The 21,735-nt window shown below is 49.9% G+C and overlaps 2 protein-coding genes across 2 annotated transcripts in view; both read right to left on the bottom strand.

The window, feature by feature from the left end:
• Positions 1–21,735, bottom strand: part of INTS6 (integrator complex subunit 6) — a 487,951-nt gene that overhangs the window by 66,497 nt on the left and 399,719 nt on the right. The window lies entirely within an intron of this gene.
• LOC146802209 (uncharacterized) lies at positions 2,339–3,840 on the bottom strand. The gene has a single exon (XM_085620657.1). It carries the CDS (start codon positions 3,437–3,439, stop codon positions 2,339–2,341), a length of 1,101 nt encoding a protein of 366 aa, XP_085476783.1. The 5' UTR covers positions 3,440–3,840.

The following is a 21,735-nucleotide window of genomic DNA, read 5'->3' as shown; positions in this document are numbered from 1 at the left end:
AAGCTGTTTTCCAGGTGAGAAATTGTAGCTCACATTTGTGCATTGGTTCGAAGGGCGGACCCATTAGTCGTGTAAGGACCAAATTTAGATTCCATACAGGGGAGGGTGGTGCCCTGGGAGGAATTACTCGTTTGAGGCCTTCCATGAAGGCTTTAATAGCGGGCACTCTGAAGAGTGACAAATGCTGTCTGTTTTGTAGATAGGCAGCGATCGCTGCTAGGTGTAGGCGTATGGATGAATACGCCAGGTTACACCTGTGAAGATGGAGCAGATAGCATATGATGTGTTGTATGGATGCATCTAGAGGGTTGATTGTATTGTTACGGCAGTACATTACAAATCTTTTCCACTTTGCGGCATAGCATGCTCTAGTGGTAGGACGTCTGGCTTCCATGATGATGTTCATGCAATCAGGGGGAAGGTTAAGGTACCCGAATTCTAAGATTTCAGGAGCCAGATCGCCAGGTTGAGCTGAGCTGGGTCCGGGTGCCTGATTTCTCCATGGTTCTGGGTTAGGAGGCATGGGGAAAGGTGCAGTTTTTGATGTGGTACCACTGATAGTTGTAGTAGCGTGGTGTACCACGGCTGTCTGGCCCACGTCGGAGCTACCAGAATGAGTGTGAGGGAGTGCTGTTGTAGTTTCCTGACCACTAATGGAATTAGTGGGAGAGGTGGAAAGGCGTATGCAAATCTGCCTGACCAGTTCATCCATATCGCATTGCCCTTGGACAATGGGTGTGGGTATCTGGCGGCGAAGCTTGGGCATTTTTTGTTTTCGTGGGTGGCGAAGAGGTCTATTTGAGGATGCCCCCACTGTCGGAAGAATGGGTGAAGAACTTGTGGATGCAGTTCCCATTCGTGTAGTTGTTGAGTCTGTCTGCTGAGCAGATCTGCTATGGTGTTTTGTACGCCTGGAACATGTTGTGCCAGGAGAAAAATGTTTTGGGGAATTGCCCATCTCCATATGCTCTGGGCTAAGCGGGAGAGCTGGGGAGGGTGTGTCCCCCCCTGTTTCTGTATATAATACATCGCAGTCATGTTGTCTGTGCGAATGAGGACTGCTTTGCCTGAAATCTGCTTTTGGAAAGATTTTAGGGCTAGAAAGATCGCCAAAAGCTCCAGATGGTTGATGTGGAGCGTTTTTTGCTGTGGCGTCCATAGACCTTGCATTGTGAGGTGTAAGAGGTGCGCTCCCCAGCCGGAGAGCGATGCGTCCGCTGTTAGAGTCACTTGGGGAACCGGGTCCAGGAACGGCCGTCCCTTGGAAAGGTTTGTGGTGTTCCACCACTGCAGAGAGTGATGTGTGCGGCCGTCCACCAACACCAGATCCGTCAGCTGACCCTGGGCCTGGTTCCACTGTTGTGCTAGGCACTCCTGAAGTGGACGCATGTGGAGTCTTGCATGGGGCACTATGAAGATGCAAGACGCCATCATCCCTATGAGCTTCATAAACACTCTTGCTGGTAGAGAGTGTTGAGGAAGGAATATTTTGCGTAAGGCTAGAATGCTTGTGATTCTGGCTGAGTTTGGATAGGCAATACCTTTTGAGGTGTCTATGGTGGCCCCGAGATATTGCTTTGTGTGAGATGGTATGAGGTGGGACTTTTGGTAGTTCACCGTGAAGCCTAGCTGATGAAGCAGTTGGATGGTGCTGTTTGTATGTTGCACGCATTGGTGGTAGGACGCGGCTTTTATGAGCCAGTCGTCTAAGTAAGGGAAGACGTGAACATGTTGACGTCTGAGGTGTGCTGCTACTACTGCTAGGCATTTGGTAAACACCCGTGGTGCAGTGGTGACCCCGAAGGGGAGAACCTTGAATTGGTAATGTTGCCCGTCCACCACGAACCTGAGGTATTTTCTGTGAGAGGGGTGTATTGGAATGTGAAAGTACGCGTCTTTCAGATCCAGTGTTGTGAGAAAGTCTCCCTGGCAGAGGAGTGGGAGGACTTGTTGTAAGGTGACCATGTGAAAGTGGTCTGAATGTATGTAGGCATTTAGAGGCCGGAGATCCAGAATGGGTCTGAGGGTCTCGTCTTTCTTTGGGATTAAGAAATATAGGGAGTAGACCCCTAGATTTCGTTGATTGTCGGGTACCTGCTCTATGGCGTGTTTCTGGAGGAGCGAGAGTACCTCTTGTTTGAGCAGTGTGGAATGCTCTTGGGACATTGGACGGTGCCTTGGTGGGATATTGGGTGGGGTAGATGTTAGCTCGAGGCAGTACCCTGACCGAATGATTTGGGTCACCCATTTGTCCGATGTTATGGACTCCCATACGTGGATAAAATCTTGTAGTCTGCCCCCGACCGGAGTGGAATGGTCTGGGGGGAGCGAAGGGGAGTCATTGTGCGGGTGGGGTGGCAGAACGGGTATTGTTGGTTTTGCCCCTGCCCTTATTGTTGTTGCCTCTGTAACCACCTCTTTGGTTGCCCTTTGAAAAGGTATTTTGAGGAGGGGATTTGTAGGAGGTAGAGGCATTATCGGTGGAGGAGCCTCTACCTGTGCCACGAAAGGACGAGCGTCGAAAGGAACGCTTAGAGGCTTGGGTCTGGAGCGCTCCCATAGACTTCGCTGTGTCTGTATCTTTCTTCATTTTTTCGAGCGCTTCGTCTACCTTTGGGCCAAAGAGTGTTTGCTGGTCAAAGGTGTGATTAAGTATTGATGTCTGGACCTCAGGCTTGAACCCTGATATCCTGAGCCAGGCATGGCGTCGAAGCAGGACACTGGTGTTTATGGCTCTAGAAGCAGTGTCTGCTGCATCGAGGGCACACTTAATGGAGGTGTTTGTGATTAGTTTGCCCTCCTGTATCAGGTCATGAGCTTGGCGTTTGTATTTCTCTGGAAGGTGCTGCATAAGAGCCTCTAATTCATCATAGTGTGCTCTATCATATCGCGCAAGCAGTGCTTGTGTATTTGCAATGCGCCACATGTTTGCAGCCTGGTAGGCGGTGCGTTTACCAGACGCGTCCAGAAGTTTAGATTCCTTGTCTGGTGGTGGGGCATCTCCTGAGGATTGGGAGTTAGCCCTCTTTCTAGCTGTGGAGACAACTAGGGAATCTAGAGGAGCAGGGCCCTTGATGTATGCAGGGTCTGTGGGTGCCGCCTTGTACTTCTTCTCTATTCTAGGGTTTAGTACTCTGGCTCTGACAGGGTCTTTGAATACCTCTGTAGCGTGCTTGGTGACACCCTTAAGCATGGGTAAAATAGCAGTGGAACGATCTTGTAAATCAAATGTATCCAGTAGGAAGTCTTCTTCCACTGGTTCCGTGTGCATGTCCACCCCATGGTAGTGTGCTGCTCTCTGCACTAAATGGTGAAACCCTAAAGAGTCCTCTGGAGGAGACGGCCTTGATGGGTATAGGTCGTCTTGAGGTACATTGGGTACATCAGGGTTATTATAATCCTCCCATGGATCTGGGGTCCCTGGTGGAGTGGGATCCATTGGGGCGTCCCCTGGGTCATTGTCCGGGTCCCCGTCATCCGGGTCTGGGGATGGGGCCGGATCGTAGTGAGGTAAAGGTGGAGGGGGTGGTGGTGGGAGGGGGGGGTGGCAGTGGGGAGGGTACTCTAAGGGGAGAAGTAGCTGAGTCCCTCTTTTTGGGTGGAGGAGGAGGAGCCGGAGCCTCAAGGCGACGCTTCTTAGTAATCACAGTCAAAAGGCCAGTCTTTGGATCTCTGGACAAAGTCTTTTGTAAAGGGTCTGGTGTAAACAGAGCCAATGGCGCCGAGTCGTCTGTCGGCACCGGCGATTTCGGAACCGGAGGTTTCGATGTTCTGTGTACGCCCTGCTTTTTGGAGGTCTCCGTGTGTTTCGGCGTCGAATGCTGTTTCGGCGCCGGAGCGTCGGTGCCGACCGATTTCTGTTTGTGTTTGGTCGGCGCCGAGTGTCCAGGCTTCGGCACCGGTGGTTTCGGAGTCGAGCTGGATTTTGCAGGCTTCGGTGCCGAGTGGTGTTTATCGGCACCGGGCGTCGGCTGGCTCGATCCCGAGCTGCCGTGAGACTTTGAGTGCTTCGACACCGGGCCCGAAGGTGGGGTGATCGAGGCTTTGGTTTTGGTTTTGCCCAGGCCGGCAGGCGAGGGAGTAACCGGAGTCTCTTTGGTTTTCGGTGCGGGGCTGGGAGGGGGCATTGTACTCACGGCCCGCTGTCCTGGTGTTACGTCCTCCAGGTCGGAGTCGTCGGCCTCGGAAGCGCTGACGATGTCTTCTCCCAGTTCGGTGTGTGTCTGCCCCGAAGCTTTGGCGTCGTCTCCGAAGATGTCCGGTGGAACTGTCGAGGATGAGTGCGCCATGGTGCGTCGAGCCTTTCGATCTCGGATCGTTTTCTTCGATCGAAAAGACTTGCAGGCGGGGCAGTCTCGAGCCTCGTGTTCCGGAGAGAGGCAAAGGTTACACACCTGATGGAGGTCGGTGTGGGGAAATTTAGACCCACATTTTGGGCACTTTTTAAACGGAGTCCTTTCCATCGGCCGGGACCGGAGTCGCGGAGGGCCCGAAGGCCGGTGTCGATGTACGGGATGGAAAAAGTGCCGCTTCGAGAGATGAAGATGATGAAGGAACTCGAAGAATCGAGGATTTTCCGTCGAGGCTGGAACCGTAGAAGTTCGAAGCCGGAGTACGAAGGATCACATCCGAGCCCGATGGCGGAAAAAAACAATCTGAGGATGGAGCCGAAGCCCATGCGCAGTACGGACCGAAGGAGGAGTCACCAAACTCGTGACTTCCAAAGACGGTCCAAGAAGAAAAACAAACTGCAAACATCCGGGCCCAACACCAGATGGCGACCTATGCTAAGTGTACAATCTGCAGCTCATATGCCTCGAACAGCTGTTTTCCATGTGAGAAATTGCAGCTCACACTTATGTAATGGTTCGAAAGGGGGTCCCATTAACCGTGTGAGAACTACATTCAAGTTCCAAACAGGTGAGGGTGGCACTCTGGGTGGAATCACTCTTTTGAGGCCTTCCATAAAGGCCTTGATGGCAGGTACTTTGAAAAGTGAGAGGTGCTGCCTATTTTGTAAATAGGCCGCAATTGCCGCGAGGTGTAACCGAATGGAAGTATATGCTAGGTTACACCTTTGCAAATGGAGTAAATAACATATAATGTGTTGTATGGATACATTTAAAGGATTGATTGTGTTGTTGTGGTAGTAAACAACAAATCTTTTCCACTTTGCTGCGTAGCACACCCTAGTAGTAGGGCGCCTAGCTTCCCTGATAATGTCCATGCTATCAGGGGGAAGGTTAAGATATCCAAATTCTAGGACCTCAGGAGCCAGATCGCAAGGTTGAGTTGAGCTGGGTCCGGGTGCCTGATCTCTCCATGGTTCTGGGTTAGGAGGCATGGTGAGAGGCGTAGCTTTTGGTGTGGTACTACTGAGAGTTCCAGCAGTGTGGTGTACCACGGTTGTCTGGCCCATGTTGGAGCTACCAGGATCAGAGTTAGGGAATGCTGCTGTAGCTTTCGCACCACTAATGGAATTAGTGGGAGAGGTGGAAAAGCGTATGCAAATTTGTTTGACCAGTTCATCCATATCGCATTACCTTCGGACAACGGTGTGGATATCTGGCGGCGAAGCTTGGGCATTTTTTGTTTTCGTGGGTGGCGAATAGGTCTATGTGTGGATGCCCCCACTTCTGAAAGAACGGGTGATGAACTTGTGGGTGAAGTTCCCACTCGTGGATCTGCTGTGTCTGCCTGCTCAGCAGATCTGCCACGGCGTTTTGTACTCCTGGGACGTGTTGGGCTAGGAGGAAAATCTTTTGCGGAATTGCCCATCTCCATATGCTCTGTGCTAACAGAGAGCTGTGGAGAGTGTGTGCCTCCCTGTTTTTGAATGTAGTACATGGCAGTCATGTGGTCTGTGCCAATGAGGACTGCCTTGCCTGAGATCTGCGCCTGGAAGGATTTCAGGGCGAGGAAGATCGCCAGTAACTCCAGATGGTTGATGTAGAGTAACTTCTGTTGCGGCGTCCACGTGCCCTGTGCTGTGAGATGTAACAGATGAGCTCCCCAGCCGGAGAGCGATGCATCTGCTGTTAGGATTATTTGTGGGACCGGGTCCAGGAACGGTCAACCTCTGGAAAGGTTTGGAGCGATGGGTGCGACCGTCTACCAACACCAGATCCGTCAGTTTTCCCTGGGCCTGGTTCCATTGGCGCGCCAAGCACTCTTGGAGTGGACGCATTTGGAGTCTTGCATGCGGCACTATAAAGATGCAAGAGGCCATCATCCCTATGAGCTGCATAAACACTCTTGCTGGGAGAGAGTGTTGAGATAGGAATTTTTGACGCAGCGCCTGTATTTTTGCAATCCTGGCAGGATTGGGATAGGCTATGGCTTTGGAGGTGTCTATGATGGCACCGAGATACTGTTTTGTGTGCGAGGGTACCAGGTGGGATTTTTGATGGTTCACCGTGAAACCTAGCTGGTGAAGGAGTTGTACCGTAGCGGCGGTATGTCGCACACATTGTTGGTAGGACGTGGCTTTTATCAGCCAATCGTCTAGATAAGGAAAGACGTGAATGTGCTGTCTTCTAAGGTGTGCAGCCACTACTGCGAGGCACTTGGTGAACACCCTTGGTGCTGTTGTTACCCCGAACGGGAGAACCTTGAACTGGTAGTGTTGTCCGTCTACCACAAACCTGAGGTACTTTCTGTGAGAGCGGTGTACTGGGATGTGAAAGTATGCGTCTTTCAAGTCCAGAGTGGTGAGAAAATCGTTCTGGGAGAGAAGTGGAAGAACCTGTTGGAGGGTTACCATGTGAAAATGGTCCAAATAAATGTAAGTGTTTAGAGGTCTGAGATCTAAGATAGGTCTTAAGGTCTCGTCTGTTTTTGGAATCAGAAAGTACAGTGAGTAGACCCCTACATTTAGTTGATTTATGGGGACCTGCTCTATTGCTCCTTTTTGTAGGAGGGAGATTACCTCTTGTGTTAGTAGCACCGTATGTTCTTGCGACATAGGGCGGTGCCTGGGTGGAATGTTGGGGGGTGTTGATGTTAATTCCAGGCAATACCCTGACTGAATAATTTGCGTCACCCATTTGTCTGAGGTGATTGTCTCCCAGACGTGAAGGAAATGCTGTAGTCTGCCTCCGACCGGAGTGGAATGGTCTGGAGGGAGCGGGGGAAAGTCATTGGGCGGGAGGTGTGGCAGAGCGGGCGGTATTTGTTTTGCCTCTGCCCTTATTATTATTGCCTCTGTATCGGCCTCTTTGATAACCTTTATTGAAGGTAGACTGAGGGGGGGATTTATAGGACGTGGATGCACAGTCTGATGAGTAGCCTCTACCCGTGCCCCGAAAGGAAGAGCGGCGAAAGGAGCGTCTGGGAGTCTGTTTGTAGGGCTCCCATAGATTTCGCCATGTCCGTATCCTTCTTCATTTTTTCCAGGGCTTCATCTACTTTAGGGCCAAATAGATGATCTTGGTCGAACGGGTGATTTAGTAGAGGCTTGAACCTCTGGTTTAAACCCGGAAACCCTGAGCCAGGCATGGCGACTGAGAAGGACACTGGTGTTTATGGCCCTGGAGGCCGTATCTGCCGCATCTAGGGCACATCGTATTGAGGTATTGGTTATTGTTTTCCCCTCCTGAATAAGTTCATTAGCCCTAGTCTTGTACTTTTCAGGGAGATGGTGCATGATGGATTCTAGCTCCTCATAGTGCACCCTGTCGTACCGGGCCAAGAGTGCTTGCGTATTGGCAATACGCCATATATTGGCCGCTTGTGACGCAGTGCGCTTCCCCGACGCATCTAGGAGCTTGGACTCTTTGTCTGGCGGGGGCACTTCGCCTGACGCCTGAGAATTTGAGCGCTTCCTGGCTGTAGATACCACTAGGGAATCCAATGGTGCAGGGCCCTTAATGTAAGAAGGGTCTGTAGGGGCGGCTTTGTACTTCTTTTCTAGTCGAGGGTTGAGGACCCTGGCCCTGAGTGGGTCCTTGAAAACCTCAGGGGCATGTTTAATTACGCCCTTTAACATAGGCAGAATGGCAGTAGACCTATGTGTATCATCGAAGGTGTCTAGGAGGAAGTCTTCCTCCACTGGATCGGTGTGTAGCTCCACCGCGTGGTAGTGTGCCGCCCGTTGTAACAAGTGGTGAAAACCCAAGGAATCTTCAGGAGGGGATGGCCTAGATGGGTAAAGGTCATCCTGTGGGACATCTGGGATGTCCAGATTGTTATAATCATCCCATGGGTCTGGGGATCCAGTAGGAGTGGGATCTTGTGGCACATCTGCTGGATCATAGTAAGGGTCCCCCAAATCGTCTGGGACAGGGGACAAGGTGGGGGAACGATGAGGTGGAGGGGGTGGAGGTGGAGAGGGTGGAGGTGGAGGGCACCCTGAAAGGAGAGGTAGCAATGTCCTTTCTCTTTGGAGGTGGAGCTGGCTTGTCCAAGTGTCTCTTTTTTGAAGACAATGTCAAGTGTCCAGTCTTTGGATCTTTGGTGAGAGTTTTTTGCAAAGGATCCGGTGTGAAAAGCTCCCGTGACACTGGTTGTTCGGCCGGCGCCGAAGGTTTCGGTGCCGACGGTTTTTTTAGGTTTATCGAAGCCGTGCTTCCTTGGAACCTCTGTTTTCTTGGTCGGTGCCAAAGAAGTTCTCGGCACGGGAGTGTCGGTGTCGAGGGTCTTGTGATGTTTTGTCGGCACCGGAGTGGCAGGTTTCGACCCCGAAGGCTTCGGTGTCGGATTCGGTGTGGAGGCCGATTTTTTCTTCGGTGCCGAAGGGTGTTTCTCGGCACCTGTGGTCGGCTGGCTCAAGCCCGAGCTGCCGGAAGGCTTACTAGGCTTCTTTACCGTGCCCGAAGGTGGGGTGTGAGAAGCAGTGTCCTTGGTCTTGCCTAGGCCCGGAGGCGAAGGTGTGACCGAAGCCTTTTTCGGTATCGGCGTGGGAGGGGGAATTGTACTCACGACCCGCTGCGCCGGAGTGATGTCCTCCACATCGGAGTCGTCAGCCTCGAAAGCGCTGACGAGGTAGTCGTCCTCCTGTTCGATGTCCTGCTGTCCCGGAGCTCCGACGTCGTCCCCGAAGATGTCGACTAGAGCGGAGGTCGAGGAGTGCGCCATGTTGCGTCTAGCCCGTCGATCTCGAATGGTCTTTTTTGAGCGAAAAGACTTGCAGGTGGGACAGTTTCGGGCCTCGTGTTCTGGGGAGAGGCAGAGGTTGCACACCTCATGAAGATCGGTGTGGGGAAACTTGGACCCACATCGAGGGCACTTCTTGAAGGGAGTTCTTTCCATCAGCCGAGACCGGAGCCGGAATAGGCCCAAAGGCCGCCGACCACCGGAATCGAAGAAGTGCCGAAGAGAAGATGAATAAGAGGATTTATGTCTTTGAAGAAACTCGATGAGCGAGGATTTGTGCGTCGATCGGTGAACTGGGAAGTTCGGAACCGGAGCGCGAAGTTTTACATCCGAGCCCGATGGCGAAAAAAACTATCTGAGGATGGAGCCGAAGCCCATGCGCAATACCAACCAGAGGAGTCGTCACCGAACTCGTGACTTCCAAAGACTTTCCAAGAGGAAAAACAAACTGCAAACATCCGGGCCCAACACCAGATGGCGATCTATGTCCAGTGTATAATCTGCAGCTCATATGCCTCGAACATATATATATTAAAACAATCAAAAAATGGGGGATGGAGGTACTGGTTAGGTTCACCCTCCAATGTACATGTAGATTCACGAAAAATCTAAGTGTCAGATCCAAAAACCTAACCAAGGGAATGGGGATTCCGCTGAATGCGCAAAAAAACAAGACCCCTGTCCAAAGAAAAGAACATTCTTTTTTTGAGTCCCCTCACTCACCCAGCTGTTGTTTGGGGCGTGCTGCGACTTGCAGAACTACGTAGGAGCACTTTTTTTGTGAAGAAATGTGTAGTGCAGTGTTAGTGGAGTGGTGAAAATATATTAAAAATACCTAGCTAGTGAGCCAATATTTTATTCCCGCTCCTAGTTGGTATGGATAAAAAGTGTGGCTCTTGTTCTGTGCTATTGTTCTAATGACTGTCTTAGTAATGTACTCATTTGAACACCATCCAAATGGCAATGATGCAAGATGAATGTCAGGGAGGCTAGGCAAATACCAAGAGTGGCATGCAAAGGTTGAATTTATTGCTTCTAAACATTATCCTCATGTAAGGTCAGTTGTGAATTGGGACACAAAAAATGTAATCTCCCAAATCCCGTGCACAAAGCATGTATCCCCCCTCCAGCAAAGAATGATTACCCAAATAGTAAAATGCTTGGGTGTATTTGTTCAATCTGAGATCAGAATCTAACACCAAGTTCTTGATTTTTTGTTACCTACTCCATCAACATTTTGAAAAGGTGTTGCTAAACTTTCTTCCATGGAACTCCCTACTGTTTTGACTTGTCAGTTTTTTTTTTTTTTTTTTTTAAATGGAAGAGTCGGGATTTTTGCTCAATTCTAGAAAGTGACTTAAAAGATGTAGAGCATTGTTAAGGTTTCACATTCAGCTCACAAGTGATCTATCTTTCCTCACAGATGGTCTAAAAAAGGGGATGGGACATGGTCTCTGAAAGTCATACTGTTTTGGTTGTTTGTTTTCAGAAAACCCCAGAAACTAGACTTCCTCCGTTAGAGGATTTTTAGTGGTTGTGTCCTGAAGAGAGCGATCCAATCCCGTACTTGCAGTGCTTAATTTGTGCCGGTGCTTTCCGGTGCTCAGCACCGGCACTTATTTTACAGGGCCGGGTCTATAAGATTGTTTGTCCCCTGGGCGGCAGGCCCGATAATTATTAACAAAAGTTTACCTGTCCCACTTGGCCTCTGCTTGAAATGTCTTCCCACGCTGGCTCACCCTGGTCCAGGCATGTTGAACGTGAATCATCATCACGTTCTTGATGTCAGCAGTGCATGCTTGCCCTTCACGTGCCATTTCTATTGGATAATCGTGGCTGAGGGAGGGCTCATGGCTGAGGCAGGCTGGGAAAGTTCAGAACAAACTTCCCATAATGTCGTAGAGCAGATAAGTGCGTAGCAGCCTTTCTTCAACGACCTCGCACTGAACTGAAGTCCTGCATTTGACGCGCTTGTGTCGTGGTCGGGCCACTACCAACTTCAAGCATTGTCAGAAGGTGTGGACGTGTTCCTCTGTACACATAACTGCCAGTCACGAGCGGCCCAGCATTACTGGAAGCAGCTGGGCCGGAGGCACTGCAGGGCATTTTGAACTGCAAACTCCCGCCTGGCCTGCACAAGCTAATTGGAGCACCCATCCGGTGGCCCACTGTGATCAGCAATCACCCTCATGGATCAGGAAAGTGGAGGAAATCATTGTTGGCGCTGGGCGGAAGGCGGTTGGGGTGGATGTTTGTGTCATATGTATGTATGCGTTTTTGCCTTGGCCGTGAAAAAAAGGACTGTGCATTTTTGTAGGGTTTTAGTTTCCTCGCGCCTTTTACCAGTTCACACTGTCTGCTGACCTCATGTGGGGAAACAGGATTGCAAGGGTACAAAATCACATTTATTAGGAATAGCAGATATCTGTATGAGAAGGCAGTTTCTAATGTTCCAGTTGCTTTTAACTTTATTGAAATAAAGAGACGGGCTGATGGGGGTGATGAGAATCAGAAGAGAAAGCTTTTAAAAACGGCACCCACCATTCAGAAAGAAATGGAAACACTTTTTAATTTTAATGGGCGGAAGGAGGTTAGTAATAGCAGTGAAGTATTTTTGCATATGAATTCCACATAGTTGCTGCATTCTCTAGAATCATTTTTTGTTTAAAATATAGAAATCTGAGCCACAACAGATGGATTTCCGAATAAATTCAACTTTTACAAACGTTTGTCATGGCAAAGGGCTCTGTGTAATTTTTCTGCTTAGATTGTACAAGGGTGTTTTTTTCCTTCATTTATTCAAAACTCGAGTCCCATGCCCCACGCAAAACAAAGTGAGTTTTCAGGAGAGGTGATCACGTGGCCTAATGACTGCAGCTGCCCACCAGGAATCACAGGGAACCTGGTCGGAATCCCTTGGCTCAACACATTGTGAAACCGATAAATCTCCCTTTACATAAAAACAATTGTTGAGCAGTGCTTTTCTGCCCTCATTCTGGGATCTCATCACACCATGTAAAGCTGCCAGAAATAAAATACGGGTTCTGCTTGTCACCTCTGCTCTAATCTTATCCGATATGAACTAAGGGAAAAGCATTAAGACTTGATGTCAGAAAGAGATACTAATCTAATCATTCTGACTTAATGGCACAGAGTGAATCCTGAGAGTCACCTGAGGTCAAACACAGCTACCTTGCTTGCCCAAATCACGTAATCATAGATTAGCTTTATTTCACCACACAGCCTTTTTGCCGAAATTGTGCTCTAAATGCACTTTTTACTTGTTCTGGTTTGCTGAGATAAGCCCCCTGTTAAAATAGTTATAGCATCCTCCATCTTCTTCCTAGGTGCTAATGGTAGAAAGTCTTTCAATTAACTACATATTCACCTTAATATCTACACCACTCACCTCACATACTCTGGATGGAGAAAGGAGATGGCCAGAACAATTTTTTTCTATAAAAAAAAAAAAATGGTTGGATTGTACTTCTGAAAAAACAACAGTTGATGGACAGAATGTAGAACAATGTCATACATTCACCCCATTACAGAGATCTGGGCCTAAATCCATCGTTTTTTTGCTCACCATGCCGTTCCAGTTTGAACCCAGCCATATGCAAATCAGTCTTGACCCTGTGCCTCATGGGAACAGTCCAGCCCGAACCGCCAAACCAGGTTCTCCCTGGACTGGAAACAAGCATCCTAGGACCGGTTTCGGGGTTTCACCCCTCTTCAGCCAGGATAGCTTGATTCCAGTGGCATGGAGAGCACGGTTTTGCCATTCTGCAACATTCCGTCCATCATCTTGTGTGTTTTGCTGTTCGCCCTATGTGGGAAGGGTTTGCCCAGACGTGGGTCCCGTGCTCACTACGCCACTGGAGTCAAGCTACCTTGGCTGAAGAGGGGTGAAACCCCGAAACCGGTCCTAGGATGCTTGGTTCGGGTCCAGGGAAGACCTGGCTTGGCAGTTCGGGCTGGACTGTTCCCATGAGGCACAGGGTCAAGACTGATTTGCATATGGCCATGTCTGAACTGGGGTGGCGTGGTGAGCAAAATAACGATGGATTAAACCCAGATCTGTGACTGGGGGTGAATGTTTTGCCATTGTGCAACATTCCGTCCATCATCTTGTGTGGATTGTACTTCTCACAAGGCCTAAAAGGCTGATGATAAAGCACGGCTACATACAGAGACAGCCATGTCCTCCAGAAGATCAAGAACAGTAAATACATATGCACCCAAAAATAGCAGTTGCTGTCGGAAAAGATAAAAATATGCATATTGCAAGACATAAGGGAGCAGTGCTTACACAAATCTCTCTCACTTTCTCAAGCGAGGCAGTAAAAAACAAAAACAAAATCAGACATGGCCTCTGGGGCCACCGATTTAGAGCCTGTGAGATCTGAAGCTGCAGTGCTGCAGAATATTTCCCAGACACTGAATGCGGTCTGCTGAAGTGAGCAGAAGGATTAGTTACGAACCTGTAATCCTAGTTCTCATCCAGGGGTATGCTCATCAATGTCATAATCTATGAATAATCCCCGCCCATGTGCGGGATCCCGGAGCATATAGAAAATACATATATATACATATGTGAAAACATATACATGCAGCCTAAAATGTTTCAAACATGGCAAAAAATGCTGAAATTACATAGGTTTGCATTGTAGTACCCCTAACCCATAAGGAAAAAAGGAAGCACTAAACCAATTGTCTCACAACAATGCTTTATTGCCATAAAGCAAACTTGTAACTGCAGGCATTTGCCTATAGGCTGCAGCAGAGTATCAAGAAAACAAAGAAAACTGACACCTTGCCTCTAAGGCATTAGAGTAGGGGTACCATGCCTTTAAGACCTGTAGGAGACACCGTGCTCCCATGATGCACCACAGGTGACAGTTAGGTCAGTTCTTTTTGACGGTGCACATGCACCTGAGTAGTTCTGCAATCAATAAACAATAACTTGAAGAGAATGCTCGTCCGGGGAGGTGGGTGGGTCGCTTATGGCTTTGAAGAGTATACCCATGGATGAGAACTAGGATTACAGGTAACTAATTCTCCTCATCCAGGGGATACTCAATAGTCAATCTATGAATAGAGTAGCAAGCCCATACCCAAAGAGCATATAGAACATGAAGTAAAAACACATTCAAACAGCAGTTATGCAAATAAATTCCTCAAAGAGGCCTGCCCCACCTGGGCATCGGCCTGTGCATCTGAATCTAGGCAGTAATGGCGTGTAAAGGTATGAATCGAGCGCCATGTAGCCGCGTTTGCAAATTTCAGATATAGGAACGTTGCGAAGGAGAGCTGTAGTAGAAGCTTTCCCTCTGGTAGAGTGTGCTCTTGGTCTGCCCGGCAGAACCTTGTGGGCTAGTTGGTAAGACAAGGCTATACAGGAAACAATCCATCTAGAAATAGATATTCTGGAAGCAGCCAGCCCCGTATTTGTTAAACCATAATTGGCAAAGAGCCGGTCAGACTAAGCGAAAAGGTTTTAGCAAGGTAAAACTTCAATACCCTCTGGAGGTCTAGAGAATGAAAGGCTCTCTCCGGGGGAGTGGTTGGTTGAGGAAAGAAAGCGGGCAACGTGATAACCTGATTTATGTGAAAATCCGAGACCACCTTGGGCAGGAAGCTCGGATGAGTCCGCAGCACCACTCTATTGGCGTGGAAAACAGTGTAAGGCTTCTTGCAGCACAGGGCCTGAATCTCACTTACCCTGCGAGCTGAAGTGATGGCTACTAAGAAAGCAGCCTTCCAAGTCAAATGCTGTAAAGATGCCTTATGGATAGGCTCAAAAGGAGCACCCATCAACTTGGAGGAGAAGGAGACCTCACTGGTGGAAACACTTTAAGCCCCTCTAGGAAGTATTTGACTACAGGCAGTTGAAAGAATGAGGTCTGGGTAGGGGACTTTCTGTAAGCTGTGATAGCAGCTAAGTGGACCCTGATGGAGGAGTACTTTAGACCAGACCTTGCCAAGTGCAGTAAGTATGGAAGGATCACTTGCTCTTGACCTTGAGTCGGATCAAGAGCATTGTCCCTACACCAAATGTAAAACCTCTTCCACTTGAAGGCATAAGACTTTCTAGTGGAGGGCCACTTTGCTTCTCGAAGAACATTCATACCATCAGCCAAAAGGTCTAGATGTCCGTACTGGATGACTTCAGGAGCCATGCAGCCGGAGATAGGGGAGATTGGGATGGAACACTCTCCCCTGGTTCTTGGTCAGTAAGTCCGGGAGGAAGGGCAACCTCCGGTGTGGCACCTCTGACAGTTGAAGGCGATCCGGGTACCACCACTGGCATGGCCACTCCGGTGCTATCAGGATCATTCTGGTGTTGGTCCTGTAGAACGTCTGTATGACCGCCGGGATGAGAGGGAGAGGAGGAAAAGCATACAGCAGTGTCTGCGACCAGCTGATCAAAAGTACATTCCCCGGTGATCCCTGCTGGGGGAACCTGGAGGCGAAGACGGGGCATTTCTTGTTTTCCACGTCCGCGAACAAATCGATGTCCGGCAAGACCTCCTGAGCGACGTCGTCGTTGAGCACCCAGTCATGCGCTTCTACGAAGTCTCTGCTGAGGCCGTCTGCCTGCACGTTCAGGGTTCCTGGCAGGTGGACTGCGATGATTGAAAGGCCTCTCGCCAGCAGCCAATGCCAAATGGATTGGGCTTCCAGAGACCGGACTTGTGACCTGGTACCTCCTTGCTTGTTCAGATAGAACATAGTTGTATTGTCTGTCTGAATCTGAATGTGGTTGGATTGAAGAGACTGGTACAGGGATTTGAGCGCCAGATGGACCGCCCGTAGTTCCAAGAAGTTGATGTGATAACTTCTTTCTGTCTCGGACCAGAGACCTTGTACCTGAAGCTGGTCCATATGAGCCCCCCAGCCTTGCATTGAGGCATCTGTGATCACTGTCTGCGTTGGAGGCATCTGATGAAAAAGGACTCCTTGGAGCAGGTGAGGACGTTTCATCCACCTTGATCGAGTCCCTGGCAGCTTGGTGGAGAGAGATACGATCTTCCCAGCGACCTGACCTCTGAGACCATTGATCCTCTAGCGCCTGTTGTAAAGGTCGCATGTGAAGGCGTGCATTGGGTACAATGTAGATGCACGAGGCCATCGATCCCAGTAGTTCAGACACTTGCCTGGCTGTGGGAAAATGCAGTGTCGAGAAGAGTGTGGCACTTGAGAAGCATTGATAACGGCTCCTCCGAAGGACACACCCTTGCCTCTGTGGAGTCCAGGTAGACACCCAGATAGTGTATCCGCTGAGTGGGGTTGAGGACCGACTTAGTGTAGTTGACTTGCAACCCCAAGGACTGCAGCAGGTTGAGGCAGTACAAGAGATGGCTCTGGAGTAGCACAGGTGTTTAACTTTTCAGGAGCCAGTCGTCTAGATGCGGATAGACGAAGATCTTCCGCCTGCAGAGGAAGGCAGCTACCACCGCCATGCACTTGGAGAATGTCCGTGGGGCGGATTTGAGGCCGAACGGAAGCACTCTGTACTGGTAGTGGTGACGAGAGACCTGAAACCTGAGGAATTTGATGTTTCACTGAGACAGGAATGTGGAAGTAGGCGTCCTGCAGTTCGATGGCACACATCCACTCTCCCTGGTGAAGGTGCGGAAAGATTTGATGCAAGGCTAGCATTCTGAAATTTTCCTTTCTGATAAACCTGTTCAGCAGGCGCAGGTCGAGGATAGGTCTGTACTCTTTGGTTACTCCTCGCTTTTTAACTATAAAGTAGCGGGAGTATACTCCCTGATATCTTTGGAGAGGTGGGACTTCCTCTATGGCCTTCTTGGAGAGGAGAATAGCTACTTCGTCCTGTAAAAGCCGATTTTGAAGTTGAGGAAGGTGCTTCAATTGCGGGGGCACTTGCGGAGGTGGAGACTTGAACCTTAGCAAGTAACCATGCTGTACAATATTCAGCACCCATTTGTCTCTTGTTATGGTTTCCCAATCTTCCAGGTGAAAAACGATACTTCCTCCTACCGGAGTGGAGAACGGGCGCGGAGGAAGAAAGGCCTCACTGTTTGGGAGGCTGCTTCGTGATGGACTGCTGCTGCTTGGTGTTCCCTCATCCTCTGCCACGACCCCTCTGTTGGAATTGGGGCCTCTGCTGGCTCTGGGAGGACCATTGAGGGGTTTGAACCCTCTGCTGAAAGGAACGTTCGTCGCCCTGAAGAAAGCGCTTCCGATATTCTTTGCGCTTCTCCAGCCCAAAAGTCTTGACAGTATCCATTTCTGTCTTCATTTTATTCATTTGGTCTTCGGCGTGAGCCCCTTACAAGGAAGAGCCGTTAAAAGGTACGTTTAAAATCTTCTTCTGCGCATCAGGTTTAAGGCCTGTTAGTCGCAGCCAGGCTGAGCGCCGAGAACAGACGCCATGGGAGTAACCATGAGCGGCGTGGTCTGAGGCATCCGCTGCCGCACTAATGATTTGATTGGCTACAAGCCCACCTTCAAGAAGTGTTTCATTGAAGTCCTGCCGGTCTTCTTTAGGGAGCTTTTCAGTGAACCTTGAGAGGGAGTCCCAAAGAGATCAGTCATATCGCCCGAGAAGGGGTGAGGCACTTGCAATTTTCATGTAGGAAGCAGACGTATTGCACATTTTCCTGCCATAGGAGTCCATCTGCTTACTGTCCTTCTCTGGGGGGACAGAAGATGACACCGACGCAGAGTGCGACCTCATGGCAGCCGCCACAATGACGGAGTCCACTGGTGGATCAGCTCTGAGGAATAAGGGATCCTCGGCTGGGGCCTTATACTTTTTGGCGATCCTGGAAGGCACGGAGCCCACCGTAGCAGGGGTGAGAAATGTGGTCATAGCTGGTTCCAAGAGTCCTGGCACCAAAGGAAGCAGTGGTCTGGGAGCTGTGCGATGGTGTAAGGTGTCAAATATGATTGATGTGGGAACCACAGGGGTGTGCAATGTGATGTTCAGTTTCTGCGCACCCCTACCCAGGACATCGGAGAAGGTCGCGATGTCATCGATGAGAGACACCCGCGATGGAGGAGTCGAGGAGAAGGTCAGAGAATAGTCCCGGACCGAGGACCTCGTGGAGGAAGACCATGTGGGTGATCTGGTGCGTCGTCTCTTGTGGGGACGGTCGCTGTGATGAACCCTGGACCTTCATCGGTGTCTAGAAGGTTATCTTGGTCTTTTGGGAGGAGATGGACGATCTCTGGACCGTGATCGGCATGTGGAAGGCGATCTTGGTCTACTGGGAGGAGACTTGCTTCTCCGCTGGGAGATCCTAGAGGGAGAGTACATGCAAGAGTAGTCCGAGCCCGGACTTCTGCAGTCACCTGTACCCACATCCTCCAGCAGCGAGGCGAGAGACCGTACTTTTCTGCAGCTTTAGGAGATTTCTCCGGAGAAATTTGCACAATATGCAGTCCAGGGGATGATTACTGGTTCCCAGATGACGATCTGGACCTGGACATCACTTTACGCCGGGTCTCCTCTGTGGCCGCTGCCGTTTTATCCCTAGACGTCGAACGCCTCGACGTCGATGTCTGCATCACCATAGTCGTCGATCGAGGAGATCTGCTCTGGGAACGCCGTTCCGCTCTCGACGGTGGTCTCGACGTCGATCGCCTACGGCGATGTGGAGACCTCGACTGTCGCCGTCGGGCTGGTGATCTCGGCGTCTACCTCCCATGACGTCGAGTCGGCGTCGATCTTCTTGACGTCGAGTGATGGGACTTCGACGAAGCTCTCGACGTCGACAAGCCCACTTGCGGCGAGATGTTCGCCGTCGTAACTCTCGACGCCGACCCCCTCGAGGGTGGCGGAGAGTGGCTCGACATCGACAGAAGCCTCGACGTCGACAGAGACTTTCTGGGTCTCATAGGACCAACCGCCTTCGAGCCCGAAGTGCTGTGCCTAGACGCCGACTTAATTGCATGCGGCAGAGAATCTCGACATCGATATGTTTGGTCTCTTGACGCCGAAAAATTTGCCTGGGTCTTTGACAGCGACTCTCCTGTAGCCTTCTTCTTCCTGGACTCGGGAGAGGTGGTATGTCGCCGTTTTCGGTGTTGTTTGGCTGAAGAAGGAGTAGTTTCTTACCTGTAACTCCAGTTCTGTAGTAGGGGTATCTCTGTTATAGTCATAATCTATGAATTATCCCCGCCCATGTGCGGGGACCCCGGAGCAATCAAAAATATCTCTTAAGCTGTCCCGCATTTGCAAACCTGCAAAGACACTTAAGAGACAGACAAAATAATACAGCCTAATCACAACAAGGCTGCACTGGCCAGCACTTCCTCTGAAGTGAACACAAAAGCCAAAATAAAGTTGAAATGTCATTTTTATTCACATCTGACATGTTCCTTTATTATCACACACTCCCTTCACCAAAATCCCTTTAAACAATAGAGAGGAAGGGGTGGACAGACAAGCCCTATATAGGCTGTCATTATGTGTCTGCTAAAGGGATACCGTGCCTTTAAGAAACTCTCCAGAGACCCCCGGTATCCCAGGATGCACAGCCAACACAAGTTACTTTCAGTTCTTTTTGAAGGTGTATAACAACAGGCCTGATACTGTCAGGTTACTCCACCGGGGAGGAGGGAGGGTCGCTTATGACTATAACAGAGATACCCCTACTACAGAACTGGAGTTACAGGTAAGAAACTACTCCTTCTGTAGTAGGGGATCTCTGTGTATAGTCATAATCTATGAATAGAATGGCAAGCCCATCCCAACCAACAAACAGCGGTGGAGTAAGAACCAAACACCAACAAATCACTGTGCAAACAAATTCCTCAGCGAAGCCTGTCCAACCTGCGCATCTGCCCTAGCATCAGAATCCAGGCTGTAATGCTTTGTAAACGTATGGACTGACTTCCAGGTGGCAGCCTTACAAATGTCCGCAATGGGAACATTCCTGAGCAAAGCGGTAGTAGCAGCCTTGCCTCTAGTCGAATGTGCTGTAGGCTTACCCCCCAATGTTTTATTAGCTTTTTGGTAACAAAGCTGAATACAGGAAACAATCCATCTGGAAATGGACTGCTTTGAGGTAGCTAAACCAGTTCTTACCGAACCATAATTAACAAACAGTTGATCCGACCTGCGGATATCTTTTGTCTTATCCAGGTAGAATTTCAACACCCTACGTACATCAAGTGAATGCAGAGACCTCTCCGCCGGAGAGGAAGGATGCTGAAAAAACGTAGGCAAAGTTATCATCTGATTTACATGGAAATCTGATATCACCTTAGGCAAAAATTTAGGATGGGTACGCATCACTACTTTAGAAGCATGGAAAACAGTATACGGCTCTTGACAACACAGAGCCTGAATCTCACTCACCCTCCTGGCCGATGTAATGGCCACAAGGAAGGCAGCCTTCCAAGACAAATGCTGCAACGAAGCCTTATGGATAGGCTCAAAAGGCTCCCTCATCAATCTAGATAACACCACATTCAATTCCCATGGTGGAGAAGGTCTTCGAACAGGGGGAAACACCTTACGCAAACCCTCCAAAAAATCCTTAATCACAGGGATTTGAAAAAATGAGGTTTGAGAAGGGCCCTTCCTATACGCAGTCAGAGCTGCGAGATGAACCTTAATAGACTGAAAATTAAGCCCAGATTGAGCTAACTGCAACAGATAAGGCAAAATAACATCTTCTTTACAGGATGTAGGGTCAAAGTCATTTGCCTTGCACCATAAGCAGAATCTCTTCCACTTATATGCGTAAGAAGTCCTCGTAGACGGTCTCTTCGCCTCTTTCAAGATTTCCATACAGTCCTGAGGTAGGTTCAAGTGTCCATACTTTACTAGCTCAGGAGCCATGCTGCCAAACTCAAGGACGAGAGATTGGGGTGAACCATCTGTCCTCCGAACTTCGTGAGAAGGTCCGGCCGACACGGCAGGCGTCTGTGTGGCAGAACAGACCGGTGAAGAAGGTCGGTGAACCACCATTGCCTCGGCCACTCCAGAGCAATCAGGATCATTCTGGCTCTGGATTGCGACAGCTTGATCAGCACCGCCGGGATCAGGGGAAAGGTGAAAAGGCGTAGAGAAAGCTGTTGGACCAGCTGATCCATAGGGCATTCCCCAGCGTCCCTGGTTGGTAGTACCTGGATGCGAAGTCACGGCATTTGCTGTTTTCTGCCGTAGCGAACAGATCTATATCCGGAGTGCCCCACTCTGCGAAGACGTCTCTTAGCACGTCGTCGTTTAGCACCCACACGTGGTTCTCTTGAACGAGCCTGCTGAGCGCGTCTGCTTGTGCATTCTGCACCCCCGGCAGATGGGTCGCTGTGATCGTCAGGTTCCTGGCCACCAGCCAGTTCCAGATCGCCTGTGCCTCCCGAGACAGGGTGCGTGAACGTGAGCCCCCCTGCTTGTTGAGGTAATACATGGTCGTAGTATTGTCCGTCTGAACCAGCAGTGAGTTCGTCCTGAAGGAGGGATGGAACGCCTTCAAGGCCAAGTGTACCGCTCTGAGTTCCACAAAGTTGATATGGTAAGTCGTCTCCATCTGCGACCATATCCCCTGAATCTGAAGAGGGCACGAATGCGCTCCCCAGCCCTGGAGAGACGCATCGGTCACTATGGTCTGGACCGGAATATCCTTGTGAAAAGGAGTCCCCTTGCAGACATTCTCTGGG

The sequence above is a fragment of the Triturus cristatus genome, chromosome 8 (assembly GCF_964204655.1).
Source record: "Triturus cristatus chromosome 8, aTriCri1.1, whole genome shotgun sequence".
In the NCBI taxonomy this organism is placed as follows: domain Eukaryota; kingdom Metazoa; phylum Chordata; class Amphibia; order Caudata; family Salamandridae; genus Triturus; species Triturus cristatus.
This window is presented reverse-complemented; position numbering and strand designations above follow the sequence as displayed.